The 20061-nt window shown below is 34.3% G+C and overlaps 1 protein-coding gene across 4 annotated transcripts in view; it reads left to right on the top strand.

Annotated features, from left to right (window-relative positions):
- Nucleotides 1–20061, top strand: part of Dmxl1 (Dmx like 1) — a 148040-nt gene that overhangs the window by 73480 nt on the left and 54499 nt on the right. For 2 of the 4 annotated variants that reach the window (XM_075968687.1, XM_075968684.1), the window contains exons 20-29: nucleotides 1546–1715; nucleotides 2343–2440; nucleotides 3463–3628; nucleotides 4206–4467; nucleotides 6860–7938; nucleotides 8804–8995; nucleotides 13020–13096; nucleotides 16786–16913; nucleotides 17624–17854; nucleotides 18228–18341. In XM_075968687.1, the coding sequence (XP_075824802.1) occupies nucleotides 1546–1715; nucleotides 2343–2440; nucleotides 3463–3628; nucleotides 4206–4467; nucleotides 6860–7938; nucleotides 8804–8995; nucleotides 13020–13096; nucleotides 16786–16913; nucleotides 17624–17854; nucleotides 18228–18341 (2517 nt within the window). The remainder of the gene's footprint in view (nucleotides 1–1545; nucleotides 1716–2342; nucleotides 2441–3462; nucleotides 3629–4205; nucleotides 4468–6859; nucleotides 7939–8803; nucleotides 8996–13019; nucleotides 13097–16785; nucleotides 16914–17623; nucleotides 17855–18227; nucleotides 18342–20061) is intronic. The other 2 variants (XM_075968689.1, XM_075968688.1) reach the window with 1 other exon arrangement.

Below are 20061 nucleotides of genomic sequence, written 5' to 3'. Positions count from 1 at the left end.
ACATAGCATGAAAAGACAGAATAGAAACTGAGCATTGTTACCTGTACTGATCATTAGCTTGCCTACACAAATGTTAAATATCAATATTAAAATATCCTATCAATATGATGAGGCAGCATAATAGCCATGGTTATGGGTCAGATATTCTGTATTACTTAATTGGATTATTTTATTCAATCCTTAATACTGTTATATATATCATATATATCTACGCATATATTATAACTAAGCACAATTTCTATTTGTTGGTTTGTTTTTTCTAAGACAGGGTTTCTTTGTGTAGTTTTGAATGTCCTGAAACTCGCTCTGTCACCAGGCTGGCCTTGAACTTATAGATCTCCTACCTCTGCCTTCCCAATGCTGGAATTAAAGGCATGAGCCACCACCCCCATGATATTTTGTTTGTTTTTTAAATGATTTGTTTTTTATTTTATGTGCATTGGTGTTATGCCTGTGTGTATATATGAGTGTGTCAGATTCCCTAGAACTGGAATTACAGACCCTTGAGAGCTGCCATATGGGTACTGAGACTTGAATCTGAGTTCTCTAGAAGAACAACCAGTACTCTTAGCCACAGAACCATCTCTCCAACCCTTTATTCACATTTTCGTAATAAAAACCAGAGTCATTAAAAATATAATAACTTTCCCAAGATTATATATTTTATTTTGTAATATACCTGGAATATTGCATACATGTTCTAATTTTAGAGTCTTTGTAGTACTTTGCTTAGCCTGAGTTATACTTTTTGTTTGGTTCCATGAATTTCTTTAATTCTATGGAGTAGAACATCTAGAACAGATGTTTGAGAGAAAAGAGAAGCAGTACTAAAGAGGAAAGCACACCCCCGTGTAACAATGCTTCAAGTGCTTCTTATGTTCTCAGGAAGTCTGTGGGTAATATCCAGAGTAGCACAGTGACATTTCCCATACGTGTTCTGTGTTTTCAAAGAAATAGATGTGAATTGTATTCATCGGAGTGGTATTGTTGGAGTAAAAACTAAGTCACATTTTTAGGAACAATAAAGACTATAGTTATGAGTCTGGAAAAAGCTTTGAAAGGCAACAGGGCTTCTCACTGATGCATGTAGCAATTTGCAAAGTTGGTAAGTCAGATATTTCTCAAGAGCAAAAGGCCTGAACTGAGAGAGCAAGTCTGTGACCCAGAGCATCTGTTTCCAGTTCAAGCTTGTCACCATCACAGTTTCAAGTTGCCACAGAAATAATAAACCTAGAAATGGTTTCTCAAATCATACACACAGGATAGTGATGAAGGGTTCCTTAAATCATTTCTTATGCTATTTCTAGGATTTTATTCTTCCATCTGTTATGGTAAAAGGACTCTGTCATATGTCATTTAAGTACCTGGTTTGTCTTAATTAATATACACAATTCATAGACATATTAACGGAGGTTATTTTGAGCTAATTTGCTTAAATAAAAACCTAAAACCATTTATATGTTTATTGTGCAAATATTATAAATATTTCTGATAATCATTGTATAATTTTTGCATTGTTTATAAGTGTCTTTTTTGACATTTCAGGCCTCTCTACTGGTCATTTTGCTTGGGCATTTCACTCGGTAGCAGAAGAAGAACTGCTGAATATGTTGCCAGTCATGCAGAAAGATGATCCAACTTGGTCTGAACTTAGAGCAATGGGTGTGGGATGGTGGGTTCGCAATTCTCGCATCTTGCGCAAATGCATAGAAAAGGTAAATTTTTATTTGGACGTAAAATAGTATATTTTGAATATTTGTTTAATGGCATCCTGTTTTCTATATTAGTTATTCCATTTTGTTTTAGAAACAGCTTCATAATTTTTGTGTGGTGTGTTGTGTTATTGGGTATTAAATGTAGGGCCTTATGAATGCTAGGCATGCATTATATCAGTGAACAAAGTTCAGAATCAAGCCTCTTTTTTAAAAAAAACATTTAATGATTTCAGTACATTGCAGATGCTGGCCTTGAATGTGCAGTTCTGTCTCAAACCCTTGAGCTGTTGTGATTCTAGGCCTTTGCCAGTAGGCCTATCTATTCTCAACCTCTAGTTAACACATTTATTTACTTGTATACTTCTTAATTTCTGAAGTATTTGTTTAGAAAAATACAATAGTTTAGGAAGGCTTCTATAGCCCTGTCACCTCTTCTGTGTGTACTCTGCTACTATAAGTGCACATATACTAGTTAAATCTATATGCTTGCACTTATTTATGCTTATTTGTGTGCTTATTTAAATTTTAACATAGAAATAGCATGTACTAATCTTATATGTAAGAGCAATTATTTGTTCATTCCCAAACTACTTCTTTAAAAGATTGACTACTGTTTTCCAATTGTAGGTAGCCAAAGCAGCCTTTCATAGAAATAATGATCCTTTAGATGCTGCAATTTTTTACCTTGCCATGAAAAAAAAAGCTGTGATTTGGGGATTATATAGGTAAGTGAAAGACCTTTAGAGCTATAAGTCACTTTTCATTCAGAATGAATGCATAAGTAAAACATGTTTTTATTGAATATGTTCTTAGTTGCTTTTTGTGTTAAAGTATGTGTTCCATGTTAAAAGAAACCAAATGATGTTACTTAAGTTTGTTTTAGCATTTATCAGTCTAAAAACAAGTTTGTTTCTTATTTGATTATTCTAAGAATATCTCCCTCATCACCAAGAAGCAGGGAGGAAGGAAGTGGAGTAGAAAACAAATGTGTCAAGATGAATTTGCATCAGCATTGAGGAGGAGGAGGAGGAGGAGGAGGAGATAGTGGAGTCTGGGATAAGCATCTGTCCTCTGCTGCTAAAGGACATGGGTCAGGGTGTTCCTGAGACTGTTACTCTTCTAGGTGCTGTCATTTCTTCTTCTCACTTGTCAACCGCAACCACTCCAAGAGTACCATTTGTTGAAGATTCTGTTTCAGAATGGCAACTTCTGGGGAAATTTTTTATATTGAATATATGAGTTTTCTAAGAATCTAAGGTTTTTCAGGATTGTTTTCTATCAGATTCCATTGAGTTTTAGTTAGCAAACTCATTTCCAAATAGGTAGAACACAACTATTGATGAGGTTTTAATTTTATACTAGTGTAAATATTAATGTGTAAATTATCTTAATGAAGTATGTATTAGTAAAATTAATTTGCATGAATTTAAAGGTGATTTTTGTCTGAGTGCTGCAAATGCAGATCACTTTGCAATTTGTAAGAGAACTTTTAAATAATTTGTGAGATTTATATATAAAAGTAAATGCTTACCTAATCTTATTTTGCTGATGAAGATGCAGATTCATAGTAATTTGTGAACTGGCAAATGTTTTGTTTTCATTTTTATAACTTTTTTTTTGTAACTGGATCTTAGTATGCACTACAGATTGCCTTCAAATTACCCATCTTACTCACTGAAAGTCCTAAGTGTAAAAGGCTGATTCCAAAGTAGTATTTTAAAATTTTATGAATTTTGTTCCTTTATAGATCTCAAAAAGACACCAAAATGACACAGTTTTTTGGACACAATTTTGAGGAAGAGAGGTGGCGTAAAGCAGCTTTGAAAAATGCCTTTTCTTTACTAGGCAAGCAAAGGTTTGAACATTCTGCAGCCTTTTTTCTTCTAGGTGGTTGCCTCAGAGATGCAATTGAGGTAAACTTTCTTTTTAATTAGCATTATCATTTCCTTAAGCAGTTCACCTAAATCTTAATTTTCTAAATTTTAATTTAACTGGTAGAAATATGAAGCTAAGTGCCTAAAGTTACTGATAATATTTTATAGTAGTTTTTATATTTTATCTTTTACCTAGAGCAGTATTTTACAGAACTGATAAAGCAAGTTTTGTAAAATGAGTAATTCATATGACTACACATGAAGTATATCTGGCTCTTTTACTTATTAGATTTGAGAAAAATATCTTCTTAATTTTAAAATTCTAATCTGCTCAGGTGAATTCAGAAGAGCAAGTTTTAAGAATAAAAATTATAGATTCATACTGACTAGAGTTATCCGTTTCCTCAGGTCAAATTACTTTGTAAATGCATGCTTAGTAGTGACAAATAGATTTGCAGATGTTATAAATGTTAATTTACTAAAGTAGGCAATATACATGCCAGTATTGCATTTATAGCTTGTAATGTTTAGAGATTAGTAAATCCTTATACATTTTCGGTAAATAGGTTGAGTTCTTCTTAAAAGCTGACTTTATTTATAAACAATATTTTTTAAGGTATGTCTTGAGAAACTGAATGACATTCAGTTGGCTCTTGTAATAGCAAGACTGTTTGAGTCTGAATTTGATAAGTCTGCAACATACAAATCTATTTTACGTAAAAAAGTGTTGGGAATTGGTTCTCCAGTCAGTGAACTCAGTTCATCAAACCTAAATGCACATCGCGACCCCTTTCTTCGGAGTATGGCACACTGGATTTTAGAGGATTATAGCGCTGCTCTGGAGACATTAATAAAGCAGCCAGTTACAGAGAATGAAGGTAAGGTGACACTTCCTAGATTTTAATAAAAATGTTATTATTTTATGAAAATGTAGTCCACTTTCTGGTCAAATGTAATACTGCATATTAATTTTTTGGTCTTGGTGACTAAGTGGGGTTTTATTATTTCAGAAAGATAAACTATTTAAAGCCAAGAACTTTAGATTTTCTGTTTTATGAAATAAATGTATTGAACATAAATAGTATCAACAGTTGATTTTAAATACTTTGGAGAAATGGTAATAATATAAAGCCAATTTTTAATATTTGGTTGAGTTATTACACTTCTTAATCAGTTTTATAATTCTTACAAGAAAAATGCAGTGACAAGAAAGCTGACTTAATAGATGTGATAGGAGAACCTTAAACTGGAAAAATCCTTAACTATTGTTTTCTTAGGATCAGTAGCATATAGGTTATTTTAAATATGCCCTTTAGAACTCTACTTCTCGTTTTCTTTCTGGGTGTGTGTGTGAGTGCATGCATGTGTGCATACACACATTTATGCAGGAAACATTCTTTTTAAGCAGGGCTTGTGTGTGTGCGTGTGTGTGTGTGCGTGCGTGTGTGTGTGTGTGCGTGTGCGTGTTTGTGTGTGTGTGTGTGTGTAACAGCCGTGACTGTCCTGGATCTAGCTCTCTAAACCATGCTGGCTTGAACTCACAGATCCATCTGCCTCTTCCACTGGAGTGCTGGGATTAAAGGCATGTGCCACCATGCCTGATTGTGAAACATTCTTATAGCCTACTATAAAGTGAAATTCTTTCTATGAAGTCATGTAAAAATGGTGGGATTTACTTTACCAGTATTTCTCCATAGGCAAGATTGAATGGTATGTTGTAGCTGGCTTAGTAGTGAGTGTATCATTTGGAACAGTAAGTAAAATAGCTTCTAGTTTATAACTTTTTATGTAGCACTATTTAATTAGGAAGTATCTTTTAACACTCAAAGCCATGAGACGTGGGTATTTAAGTCTCGTAGCTAAAGGGTCCTTAGATGGTTCCAAATAACCAGAAGACACCTGATCTGCAATTGGAGAAGGCAGGTTTATTCTTGAGACAAAAAAAGCTAGCATGCTGGGATTCCCCCGGGGTTTGACCCCAGGGGAGGGTAAGGCAGCCCCTTTTAATCCTACTTAGGAAAATTTCAGCTCTGGGTAAGTGTACTTTGAAGTGATTGGGTATTGACAGAGGAATCATTTTGTGATTGACATCTAGTCAGCAACTGTGGTTGTGGTGTCAGGGATTTGTCTGCTGTGTCAAGTCTATTTGACTGAAAATAGCAAGAACTGTTCCTGCTTGTGGCCAGGTAGGACCCTGACTGGATCTACTTGCTGAGGGTCTAGTTGAAGCCAGACATGAGTCAATATAGGATGGTGGGGTAATGTGGGGCAGAGGTCTTAGCAAACATCTGGCTGCTGGAACAACTGACTGTTGTCCCTTCAGTAGTCACATGAGGTAAAGATTTTTAAATTGGCTTCTTCATAATGGAGGGAAAACATCGCTTTATTAAACTTTCATGCCTTCTTGTTTTATGAAAATATGTAAATGTTTGTGTGTGTGTGTATGTGTTTGTGTGATATTAATGCAAGATTACATTTCTAGAACCATTTAAATCAGGATTCTTTTGAAAGACAAGTGATAACACTGGTTTAATTGATAGTACCAGTGAGATAGTATTACAGGCAGAAAGAAATATTTGAATATGGGATAATTTTAGATTGACTACACAGGACTGAATTTTATATGGAGTGTCAAAGATTAAGAAATTACAGGTAACTCCTAGATTTTTAGCTTGACTAATAGTGAATGATATGATGGAGCACTGATTAGATCAAGAAACCTCCAGTTAGATGATCTTTGGGCAAAGAACTAGTTGAAAGAAGCAAGTTAATCAAAAGAGGTAGGTGGATAAAGGGTGGTATGGACCAAGGGCACATCAGATAAGCCACCCCAGGGCAAAAGTGTTTTTGTATTTAAGTAGAAATGCTGTGGGGAATTGGGAAATGTGCAAATTAACAACATATAAATGGTGGTTAAGATTATGGGACTGTTGTGAGTTTAACTTGGGGAGTGTGGCTAAAATATAGTATTTATGATCAGAGAAGACAAGGACTAGCCAAACTGACTGAAGAGATGTATCCAGGGAATAGTGAGAAAAAGAGCTAAGTAATCTATCTATCTGAAGGCATTGTTTATGTTTAAAATACAATTGTAAAATCTTTTCTGTTCAGTGACAAGGAATAATGTGGTCTATATAATATATATGATATTATAATTTGCCCAAGGACCTGGTCAAGTTTCCTCAGAGAAAAGAGGGAATTTTATACAGTCATAAATTCTCTGTTCAGATCTTGAGTTTCTCTTGACTTACAAAGTAAATTTGCTTTCAGATCAAGTCGTGATGTCAGCCTGTAATCCTGTAGTTTTTAATTTCTACAATTTTCTAAGAACACATCCACTTTTGCTAAGACGTCATTTTGGATCAACTGATACATTTTCAACTCACATGGCTGTAAGAGGAAAAAGTGGATTGGCTGGAGCAATTAATCTAAATGAAAGAAGATTATTTTTTAGTACTGCTAGTGCTCACCTCAAATCTGGCTGCCCCATGTTGGCTTTGGAAGTATTGTCAAAGATGCCTAAAGTTGTCAAGAAAACAAAACACTTGTGTAGAGCGTCTAGTTTTTTTACTAGTAAAGAGTCTTCTCCATTACAATCAGATGCAAAAGAAGATAAGTCTTCTGCTGTTGACTGGTCACAGTCACTGATAAATGGTTTCGAATCTTCTTCAGAGGGTTCCTCAGAGAAACAGTCAAACTCTACCTTTTCCTTTGACTGGAGCCAACCAAGTGTGGTATTTCAGGATGACTCTTTGGAATTGAAATGGGATAGTGATAATGATGAAGAAAATGAAGATCTTCCTATTTCAATGAAAGAAATAAAACCTTTGCCGAGAAAAGCAGATAAAAAATTAGACGAATTAAGCAGTTACACAGACTCTTTAAGCACACTAGATGAAAGTGACATTTTAAATCCATCAGAAGATATAATTGCTGTTCAACTAAAATTTAGAGCATGTTTAAAGATCCTCACAGTGGAACTTCGTACTTTATCTACTGGCTATGAAATAGATGGTGGGAAATTGCGTTACCAACTTTACCACTGGCTTGAAAAAGAGGTGGTAGCTCTTCAGAGGATCTGTGACTTTTGCTCAGATGCCGAACAACTGCAGACCACATTTAGTCAAAGTGTAGGGGAATCTGGATTAAGTGAGGATATTGATGATTTGCATCACCAAACAACAGTGAAACAAAGGAGAGAAAGTTTCCAGGAAAAAAGACAGTGGCTCTTGAAGTATCAGTCACTCTTGAGAATGTTTCTTAGTTACTGTGTACTTCATGGCTCTCATGGTGGGGGTCTTGCATCTGTGAGAATGGAATTAATCTTACTTTTGCAAGAATCTCAGCAGGTATGTAACATTTTTTGTTTTGTTTCCATGCCAGGTGTCACGTAACTTTAGCTAGTCCAACGTCTCTACGTAGACTAGACTGACCTTGACCTCACAGATATCCTCCTGCCTCTGCAGGTAGCTCCCAGGTGCTGGAATTAAAGGCTTGTGCCAGCATGCTGGCAGGTATATAACTTTAACTAGTCAAACATAGAACAGGAACGGGAAGGAGAAGTAATATAATTATGTTAATTAAAATTTTAAAAGCTTTAATTAAAGAGAAAGATACTACCTGTCTGAAGCAGCTTTTGGTGTTGTGTTTTTTATTTTATATTTGTACTTGATTTTCTGTGTTAGAGTTGCTTTAAGGAATGAATCTGTGTGTAGTCATAGTAGGAATTGGAGGTGCTGTGTCTGTTACAGTTGCAGAACAGATCTTGTTAGGTGTTATGACTTGCTTTGTTTGTAGGAACACCTCAGGTAATGAGCATCACCTTATGGAGGAGTACTAAGGGTATTACTGTTTGAAATACAACTGTAGAAACATTTATGTCCTTGGGTTGTAGCAACTTAAGGTATATGTACTCTGAATGCTTTTAAGTTTTAATTTTGAAGCTTTTTGAAAGATCCCCTGAATTTCTTTCTTTTTTTTTTTTTTTTTTTTTTGGTTTTTCGAGACAGGGTTTCTCTGTAGCTTTGGAGCCCATCCTGGAACTCCCTTGGTAGACCAGGCTGGCCTCGAACTCACAGAGATCCGCCTGTCTCTGCCTCCCAAGTGCTGGGATTACAGGCGTGCGCCACCACCGCCCGGCTCTCCCCTGAATTTCTTAAGGAGTAGAGTATAACTAAAAATAGTCGTTTAACTTTTATTCTCTTTATTTTTAAGGAAACGGCAGAGCCAGTATTTCCTAACCCTCTGTCAGAACAAACTTCAGTGCCTCTTCTCTTCGCTTGTACAGCCAGTGCCAAAACAGTAGTTGCCAATCCGTTGCTGCACCTTAGTAATCTCACACATGATATTCTACATGCCATAATAAACTTTGATTCACCACCTCATCCTGATAGCCAAAGCAATAAAGTAAGTATGCTTCATTTAAAGCTTTTTTGTTACCAATGTATATTATTTAGATAAAATGACAGATTTTTTTATTCTAACATTTTATTCATCTCTAAAACATTTAGCAGTATTTTCCACATACACCCTCTGTTACACCACTCCTCTTCTTACATACTCATTTTTTTAATTTTTTTTTTTTTTTGCCCTGATTTTTCCTTTTCCTGAGCAGGCCTCCTCCTACCTTCATTTACTTGTTTTCTGAAGATACAAGAGTTTCTATCAAAACAAAATACAAGATTAGGCATAGTATTAATTGTATTAACAATTCCCTGGTTTTAGGTCAGGTTTACTGTTTTGTAGGATACTGGAGTTCTTTTTCAGTTCTGTGTGTCAATTGTTTAAGCTTCATTAGCTTCATTAAGATTAAAACAGCTGGGCTAAAGAGATGACTTAGTTGCTAAAGACACTTACTACAAACCTGAAAACCTGCACTAGATGCTTTGTATCTACATGGTGGAAGAAGAGATTACTGAAAGTTGTACAAGTTGTCCATGACCTCTATATCCACGTTAAGACACACACACAATAAATAATTATACATAAACACAGGTAAAAATCTATTGTATATTTATATATACATAAATAGATAATATACTTATATAAGTATGCATATATTTATATACCTAATATATCTAAATATACACCAAAATGTAATATATATTAGATTTTTAACTGTTTTTATACACACAAATACACACACACACTCACACACATAAAACATCAATGACTCCTTAATCTTTTTGATTTGCATCAAAAGTCTTGTGTATGTGTATTGGTGTGCACATGCCACTGCTCATATGGAGGTCAGAAGACATTTGCAGAACTCAGTTCTCTCTCCACCATGTGAGTTCTGGAGATTTAACTCATTTCATCAGGTTTGGTGACAGGTCAAGACGTTTGGAGCTATCTTGCTGGCCCCTCCTTAAGTTTATAAAGGGTAGAATGCTTTCCATGGGTGGAATACTATAATTTTTAAAGGATAGATGCTTAGTATTTTAGTGTAAAAGCACTAACAAGTAACTAAATTATTCCCATGTCAATACTGAGTTATACATTTTAAAAAGCATGAGGTATCTTGTTACCTATCAGAATCATCTGCTAAAAGTTTGAATTCCTAAATTGTTCCAGATTTATTGAATCACCTGTGAGAGAGGCTCAGGAATAAGTTTGTTACTAACAAAGTTGCAACTTCTTTAAAATATGCTAGTATTATTATAGATAATTTAATTGATCACACCATCTTCTTATCCATCTTACTGTACTTTATCTCCTGTTGAAACTATATTTCATCTTTCCTCTTGAGATTCCTTTAATGACTGAGTTTAATTGACATTTTCGGTATATCCCTTGGGATTTTTTTTCTGACATTGTCTTAAAATTCCTGCTATCTTCCAGGTTATGATACCATACCAGTTTGATTTTCTGCTGTACTGATAGTAAAATCTCCTTTCCACAATTTTACCCTCTTCAGTTTACTCAATTTTTACAATTTATTTGTTCCCCCCCACACACACTTTTTTTACTGTATTACTCTACAGTGGAAATCCATAAAGCATGTACTATATAGTTTGGAAATTCATTTCCTAAAAACTGCTCATTTTCAGCAAACTACATTTCTTACTTCTGTTATTTTATTACACTTATATATCCATTTATTTTATAAATTTGTATGTGTGCATATACACTTGAACACTACAATTCACATGTGGAACTTAGAGCACAGCTCTTGGGAATCACTTTTCTTCTATGTGGGCTCAGGGAGCAAACTCAGACTTGTTGACAAATTCTTTCCCTGCTGGCCTATTAACATTAATTACAGGAATCCATGCTGTATCGTATTAGCTTTGCCTTCTTAAATTCCTGTTGCTGGTTAAGAACTATCCTGAAATATGACTGGCTTTAATTTCATTCCATCTGTTGACTTGTCATTTCTTTTTTGAGCCAACATGGCTATTTTCTGAACTTACTTGTTTATGCTTGTGATCTCGTGTTGGGTAGCTAGATTCTGGGTGATATAGCCTCATTTATTTTCTGGTGATAGACGATTTAATTTTATGTGTCTCATCCCCCAGCAGGCAAGCCAAATGCGTTAAACTGGTCTCTTCAATGAAGTAAAACTGATAGGATGTATGAAAAGTACAGTGGAATAGGAAAGGAGGAAGAGGGAAAGAAATTATCAGTAATTGGCATGTGTGACTGTCTTAGTTTCTATTCTATGTTGTAAAAGAGACATCTGACCAAGGTAGCATATAAAAGAAAAGCATTATATTGGGGCATTTCTTATAGTTTCAGCATATAAGTCCATGATCATTATGATGGGAACTGTGGTGACAGGCAGGCATGGTGCTGGAGCAGTAGCTGAGAGCTTATATCCTGATCCATAATCAGAAGGCAGAGAGGGAGGGAGGGAGGGAGGGACAAGGCTTGACATGGGCTTTTGAAACCACAAAGCCCACTCCAGTGAAGAACTTCCTCCAACAAGACTATTCCTCCTAATCCTTGAACAGTCGATCAACTAGGAACCAAGCATCCAAATATGGTAGCTTACAGGAGCCATTCTCATGTCAGCCACCATAGTGACTGTGGTGGCTGAGTAGCTCAAGGATCTACACATGCTAAACTTGTGAATAGAAGAACAGACTTTACAGTTCCAGTCCAGGTTCAAAGGTTAAAAAGTAAGTTTATTCTAAAAGTGAACCGCTTGATATCTTATATCAAGAGCTTATGTTTCAGTTAGACTCTGAGGATAGAGAAGGGAAGATGATGACAAAAAAGTGTTACTTCTTACCCTCTCTTCCAGGTGATTGGCAAATGAGAAATCAATCTATTTTAACCAGACTACTTATTTTATATATTTTTGTCTCCTAGAAATATCCTCAGGCTCACTCAGAGTAATATTTATCCAAGTGTTTGTGTACCTCCTAGTCCAGTAACACTTGGTTTCTATTTGTTACACAAGAGTTTCAGGGGTTTAAGAGCAACAAGAGTAAAATGTGCCTTTTGAGTTGTAAGCTTAGGACTCTCACATTTCTTCTCTTCTGTTCATGAGTTAGATAAGTCAGCAGACAATGAATAGAGAAACAGATGCCAGTCCTATCTGGAGAAATACTACCAGTTATTGTTATCATATTTGTATTCTGCCAGCTTGAGTATATGGTATTTTTAACCACAGGTATTATTGACAATTGAAGCCAAATAAGCAATTAGACTTTTATCTATCAATACCCATTTTTATCTACATGAAATGTTTATACTTCATAATCGGGTAATCTTTTATAATCTAATCTGCTTTCTTCTGCCTTAATCTTCTTTATCCTGGCTTCTGTTGTTATTATAGCTCCTGCCATGTCAGGTTAGAATCCTTTCTTCCTTAAAATAATTATTTGCCTTCACTACCTTTTTCACTTTTCCTTTCTCTAAAGTTTCATTCTCAGATGACTATGATACATGCTAGCATTTTCTTCGGTGGCCTGTCCATAAGTGAACTGTAATTTATTACTGTTACCTATTTATATTTTGTTTAAGAAAAGGCAGATGCATTTTGAATGGTATACTCTTAGCACGTGGTTCATATTGTTCTACGTAGTTCATACTTCTCCCCTGCTCTGGAGAAATTTGGTTATAGTTGTGTGGTTTGTAATTTCTGCCAGAGAACTCTTGTCTTTTCTTTAATATTTCTATAAAATGACTTCTGTGGGTAGATGTTCTTAGGAGGACTAAAAGAAGAAAATAGCCTACAGAAGCTAAAGACTTTTCATTTCCGTTTTGGCAAAATCGTAACTTATGCCGGGCCTTGGTGGTGCACATCCTTAATCCCTGTATTCGGGAGGGATTCGGGAGCAGAAAGATCTCTTTGAGTTCGAGACCCGCCTGGTCTACAGAGCCAGTTCTAGGAAATCTAGGGCTGTTACAAAGAGAAAACCCTGTCTCAACAAACAAACAAAAATTCTACTTAAAGTAATTGTGTTTTTTGTTTTTTTTCCAGGTATATGTAATGCATACTTTAGCAGCCTCACTTTCTGCTTGTATTTATCAGTGCCTTTGTGGTAGTCATAACTACAGGTAAATACCTTCTTATGGAATTTAAGATTACTTTCAGTAAACAGTGAGGTTCCCTATCTATATGTTATTACCTCAAAATGATACATAACACTGCTTTCAGTAAATGTACTTTTTTCCATCTTTGAAATTTCAGCTTATGCCTTAATGACAAAGGAAACTGAAGCTCTTTTTTTTGTAATTTATTTAGCTGCCTGTAATTGATCACTGCTGTCATGCTAAATACCGTGATAGATACTGAGAAATTAAAAATAGGTAAAATACTCATTCCTTAAGAACGTTCTCATTAAAAACAGATGAATAGATGATAAATAATAAAACATCATACTTGAGTGATAAATTCTTTAATTTGTTATACAGCAAAAAGCCTGAGGCACGTAGACAAAGGGGTGATTAATATGAAATTGAGAAATTTTTCAAATTTCATGTTTAGGAATTTTCATATTCTGTATTCAGTATAATATTTTAAAAGTCTGAAAATTGACATTCTAGTGTATAGTCTAGCATTAATTCTTTGAAATTCTCTGACATTATTTATTTAAATATTATCTGTCTTCTGTTTTTTTACTCTTTGAGACAGATATTAAAACTTGTATGTCCATTTCTTTTTTAAACTTCATCCATTCTTTTATCTATTGGTTTCATTTCCATGCAAATTCTCGCTTAATTTTTTAGATATTGGTGCATTCTTCTACAATATATACTATTTTTTCCTCTTTAGATGTTTATATTTTAGAAATTTTTGCTTTTTTTCTTTCTATTGAAAATAGATTCTCTCTCATACAATATATCCTGATTACAGTATTCCCACCCTTCATTCAGTTCCACTCCACCTCACCTTCCATCCAGGTCAACTTCCTGTCTGTCTCATTAGAAAAGAACAGGCTTCTAAAAGGTAACAGCAAAATGTAAAAAATAAAATATTAAATAAATATTTTTTCATTTTAAAACTGCAAATTGGTTTTTAAATTTATGTATATTGATTGTACATATTTATGCAGTACAGTATGGGATATTTTTGATATCACAATGTCCAGTGATCAAAACTGGGTATTGAGATATTTATTATTCTTTGTGATAAGATTCAAAATCCTATCATAGGTATTTTGAAATAGCACACACAGTATTAATGGTGGCCACCATGCTGTGTTGTGGAACATTAGAAGTAACTTCCTCTGTCTAACTGAAGTTCTGTACCTGTTATACAACTCTCTCTCTGCTTTACCCTCCTTTCCTTAGTTTCTGGTAACCACCATTCTACTCAGCTGCTTCTGTGAGATAACTGTTATTAAATCCATGCATATGTGAAAAACTGACAGTATCTTATTTCTCTGTGCCTAGCTTATTTTATTTATATGACGTCCTCAGAATTCATCCATTTTACCACAAAGAAGGATTAATAATTGTATCTTTAATTTTCAATTAAAGTTGGTTAAAAGCCAGGCCATGGTAACTCTTGCCTGGGATCTTTTTGTCAACCCCAGGTCAATCGGTGGTGGGAGCAGTGGTTTAAGAGGATGAGGAACTCTGTTGTTTTACTTTATTTAAGTCCTGTCCTTACTTCTAGGTAGTAGTCTTCCTGTAGTGCTTTTGTACATGTTCAGACTAGAGTAGCCTTTTACATCTAATTCTTTCTGTTCCTTTAGTTGATCAATCAAGGTTTTATAACAATTGAACATGGGGTGCCTAATTCCAATTGATACATATATCATAACCCAAACTCTATACATAAGGCTCAGGAAAATCATGCAAGAAGAGGCAGAAAGATTTTTAAGAGATAGAGAACCAGGATTTCTGCTGCAGAACAATGACTTCTAGACATGAAAAGGAAAGAAAAGACATGAAATCTCAGCAGTATGGTTGCCTAAACAGCATAGAGAGAGGAAATTTCATATGCCCCATCTCTAAGAGTTAAAAAGTAGTCAGTCGCTGCTGAGACAGGGAGAATGAGTTTTTGCCAGGTACAAACCTCTTGGTGGGTTATCCTTTTCCAACTTACCAGCCCTAACCACATGAATATATAAGCATTTCTAAATGAACTCAGTGAATTGTATGTATGTAGGCATACACATACACACACACACACACACAGAAGGGGGGTACATATAGCAATAATAAGTCATGAATTTGAGCAAGAATAGGAGGGACACAGAAAGAGTTGAATAAGAAGAGAGATATGATGTAAACAATACTAATGAATAAAGTTCTCAAGAAACATGAGGTCTACCCATTTCCCTGTCTTCACAAGAAGACACCTACCTACTCAATTTTTTCGTGAAGTGACTCCATACCTGATTGTGTCATAGCTTTTCCTACCTATTTGGTACAAATATTTTCTCAATTATCTAGTGCCTGGGGATTCTCAACTGGTTTCTGACTTTCTTTTAGAGGGAACCAATCCACTGATAGATGTTTACGGTATATCCATGGGTAGCGGGAAAATCAAGAGATTCCCATTCTACTATGTATGTAATGTCCCTCTCAATCTCTTTTAATTATGTCTTCCATTTTTATACTTTATCTTTGTTTTGACTTCAGAAAACTTCTTTATGCATAACATTCCTTTTTAATAGCTTTAGTAAGTTTGCTTCTGTGGGTAGAGATAGATGTCTTGGTGAGTTTGTTATCTCTTAAATGGTATCAACTCTCATCGGTATTGGTTTTTGGTTGTCAGTTCATCTTATCTCTGTAAATTGTCCATGGACAACCCCACTTACCACTCTGGTTATATATTCCCAGGGTAGCTTCAATTTTATTTCTTTGATTTTGAGTTTATTTATGTAATTGCATATTGGTTTGTTTTCATCGACATGTTTTTATCTTCTTATCATAAATATTTCTACAAGTTGAGGGAGTTTTTGTTATTACTCTGCCATCTTAAATTTGGAAAATAAAGCCCAAGAATCTGTTTACAAATATGAAAATGTTATGATTAGTGAGATTCACTAAGTATAACATCTTTAAGGCTCTGTCTGTTGAAGTGTAAATATTATATTTGTTTACTGAATATGTAGTATAGAAACATCTGAAGTACTACTTTCTAGGATTTTTATAAGTTCTTTTTGCTGCTAGGTATCATAATGTTAAAATAGTTTGTGGTAAACTATTATTATTTACTTAATCTCTTATTAAATTACTGTAAGTTGTTAAATATATAGTAATGCTTATCCCCTTTGCCTTCATAGTGTGATGTATATAATTTTATCAATAGCAGTATGATAAAATTATTTATGTCCGATTCCTCCATCATAGCAAAACTTTTATGGGGATAGAAACTGTTTCTACTATATGCTTAGTACCTAGTTCAGTGCCAGATAGAGGGTTGACTAGCCATTAACTATGAAATTGAGCCTGGACTCACCTCATTTTCAATGAAATAGCTTTGTTTTAAACTCATACATATAAGCTTGCTTCTTGTTGCCCAAAATAATGTGTCTTTTTTAAAAATGTGTTTTTCATCTTTCACTAAAAAAATATGCTAGACACTTGTCAAATTTGTTTTAGTTTAGAATGTGTGTGTTTACAACTTTAGAGGATAGTGTATTAATAACAGTATAGTGCCGTAAAACTTATAACTTAGACATATAAAAGCAATATAATTCTTAAACAAAAATTTCTGTTTAAGGTACTTTCGAAGTTGGATGGAATTACATGGAATTTAGCTTAGGCTTAAATATTGTTTCTTTTCTTAGTTCATTTCAAGCAAATCAGTTTACTGGAATGGTGTATCAGACAGTACTGCTTGCCCATCGACATTCTTTGAGAACAGGAAGTTTAGATGACTCAGTAACTCCCAACACATCACCAGCTCAATGGCCAGGTATAAGTAATTTACATATATGAGTTATTTTTTTTAGTCTTATTAGAACTGTTAAGTGATAAAAAGCAGATTGGTTTAATTTTGCCAATTGATTATCATTGTTAAATATTGCTAGATTTGACACCCTTAAAAATTCAATGCAAATTCATTTAGTCACAGAAAGCTCTTGTTACACAAGACATTAATAAACAAGTATTTTTTAATCACTATATTCAAGTAGCTCATTTTGTTAAATTGTTTCTTAAATAGTTTGAAATATTTTATCAAAATATTTGTGTTACTAATGTTTTTATTATGAGATTTGACATAAGTTTTAATTTTTCAGTTTATCTAAGTTGCACAGATATTTCAGCAATTGCTCTTAAATCATAATAACCTACTGGTTATGAATCCAGAGGGGGTTATTTAATGCTGATTGAGTAAATTTTTTCAAAAACTCAAAAATTTTTACTTTTTAACTTTAAAAGTTTGTTGTTGGGGGCTGGAGAGATGGCTCAGAGGTTAAGAGCATTGCCTGCTCTTCCAAAGGTCCTGAGTTCAATTCCCAGCAACCACATGGTGGCTGACAACCATCTGTAATGAGATCTGGCACCCTCTTCTGGCGTGTGGGCATACATGGAAGCAGAATGTTCTATACTTAATAAATAAATAAATCTTCAAAAAAAAAAGTTTGTTGTTGTTAATGGCAGAATTTTTTTTTTTGATCCTAGGAATAAATTGCCTAATACAACTTTTGAATTCTTCTGGTGAAGAAGCCCAATCAGGACTTACAGTCTTGCTTTGTGAAATTCTCACAGCAGTGTATCTTAGTCTGTTTATTCATGGGCTGGCAACACATTCTAGTAATGAACTGTTTCGGATTGTAGCCCACCCCCTAAATGAAAATATGTGGTCTGCAGTATTTGGTGGAGGAGTGCAGACACACTCAAAAGGCTTATCTGGTAAGTTTTTCCTGTCTCTCTCTTCTTCCTCCCCCTTTTCCTTTCTTATCTCTTCTTCCTCTCATTTTTTTTTTAAAGCTGAAACTTTATTCATCTGGATAGCTTTGTTAAATGTAATTATGTTTTAATTTTGTGTCAGAGAGCTCTTGTTATACAAGACAGTCAGCAAATAATAATGTGGTAAGAAAATGAAAAAAAAAAAAGCTTCTGGTCTAGTTTTCAGTCTTTTAACATACTCCTGCATTGATGATTAGACTATTTAATGTACTTTAATTTGTTTCTTATTATTAAAATGTTCGTTTCTTTTGCAATACTCTGTCACTTTGAATTTGTTCTATTCCAAATACAGATTTTTCTCTTCTTTCTTTGGCAGGAAGGCACTTTGCTATGCCTAGCCCCCACCAGGTAGTCGTATTCTCCATGGAATGTGTGGGCTTTTCCAAAGGTCTTTCAGCCATCAGTTCTCATAGCCCTCCCACTCTTGAAGGCAAGATCTTAGCTTTAGAAATAGGTTGTTACTATTTAGCTTGCTTTGTGTTGTTTTCGCAGGTTTGCATAGAGTGGGATAGTTTGTTTTGGCATTTAAGAAAAATTGACAGTTTCTTTTACTCAAGCCATATTTTTTATTTAAAACAATTATTAGCATTTTATAAAGTTCTTTCTGCTATTCCATACTAGTTTCAAATACTTGGTTGTGGATATTTTCTATCCCTTAAATTTTAACATCTTTAAGTGTACAAAACCAAAAGAAAAAGATTGCCAGGAAATCACAATATGGCTTGAAATGACCTAAAAAGCATTTCCCATGAGGCTGCTTTATGATTTGCATATTATGACTGGCTATTAGTTTTTGGATTTCTAAGTGTTTTTAATACCACGAAAAGTAAATATTTTAAGTAATTGTATCCTTTCATTTCTGATGTTATAACCACATGTATTCTATTTAAATAAAATTAAAACAACGTACTTGTTCAACTTGAAAATAACTTTCATGATGTTTTTCAAACTTTTTTTGTGATTTATTAACAACATGATAGTATTGGTTTTCCAGTTTTGTGGATTATTTGGAGTAGATTTTGGACTTAATTTATAACACTGGGAAACCTGTTACTATATTAACATTAAATATTTTTAAATTATTAAAATATATGTAAATTTGAATCTTCAAATAGAAATTGGAAAACAATTTTAAATGCTTTTAAAAGAAACCCTTTTAAAAGAAATCACATTTATAAGTGAAGCCCAGAAAGATTATCTCTGAATTTTAATCCACTTCTTCCCTATTGCCTTTAAGTACTTAGACCCGTACCTGTATATATTTGTAGGGTTAAATATTTATTATTTGGAAGGTCAGATGGTTGGCAAAAGACTTGACGAAAAAATATAATTAGATTTGGATTCATAATTTAAAAAAAAAATCCTTGTAGGGCTGGAGAGATAGTTTAGTGCTTAAGAACACTTGCTTTTGTGGAATACCCAGGTTTGAATCCCAGCACCCTTGTGGAAGCTCACAACTTTGTAGCTCCAGTTCCAGGGAACCAACATTCTCTTACTGATCTTAATAGGCTAATACAAAATCGAAGCCTGAAGCTAGTAAGGAAGTGAAGAAAGATGGTGATCAGAGGGGGTATAAGGTGAAGGACCAGAGTTCCTCTAGGAAGAATAAGGATTAGGGTACTCTCACCATCCCATAAGAAACCCCAAGTCCTCTAAAATATTTTTAAAAAAGAAAAGTTTAACACTGTAACATTTCACGGAACTTTCCTGAGTCTACTTGAGGTGTTTACTTACAGCATGAAACATTATATCTAATTTTCCTTAAGTGCTTTCCAAGACACCGTGACCTGTTGTCTCTAAAAACCAAAGAAACAAAACCAGCCAGTGGTGGTGCAAGCCTTTAATCCCAGCACTGATCTTAATAGGCACCAGGCATGTATTTGATGCACAGACATGCATGCAAGTGAAACACTCATATACATAAAATAAGTATTTTAAAAAGTTTTAAAAGCATTTTTAAAGCCCATACATACCCTCATAAGTAAATATTTTTAGATTTTTTTTAAAATGATCTTCTGTAATAGAAGAAAAAAGTCGTTATCTTGTTAAAATCCTTAATAGTCCTTCTTAGCAATATTGACACACTTTTCACTAAGCTGTGATCCCATAGAATTGTACAACAAAAGTCTTGGTAGGTTAGCTTCTACTTT

This window comes from Microtus pennsylvanicus, chromosome 4 (genome assembly GCF_037038515.1).
Source record: "Microtus pennsylvanicus isolate mMicPen1 chromosome 4, mMicPen1.hap1, whole genome shotgun sequence".
Classification (NCBI taxonomy): Eukaryota; Metazoa; Chordata; class Mammalia; order Rodentia; family Cricetidae; genus Microtus; species Microtus pennsylvanicus.
This window is presented reverse-complemented; position numbering and strand designations above follow the sequence as displayed.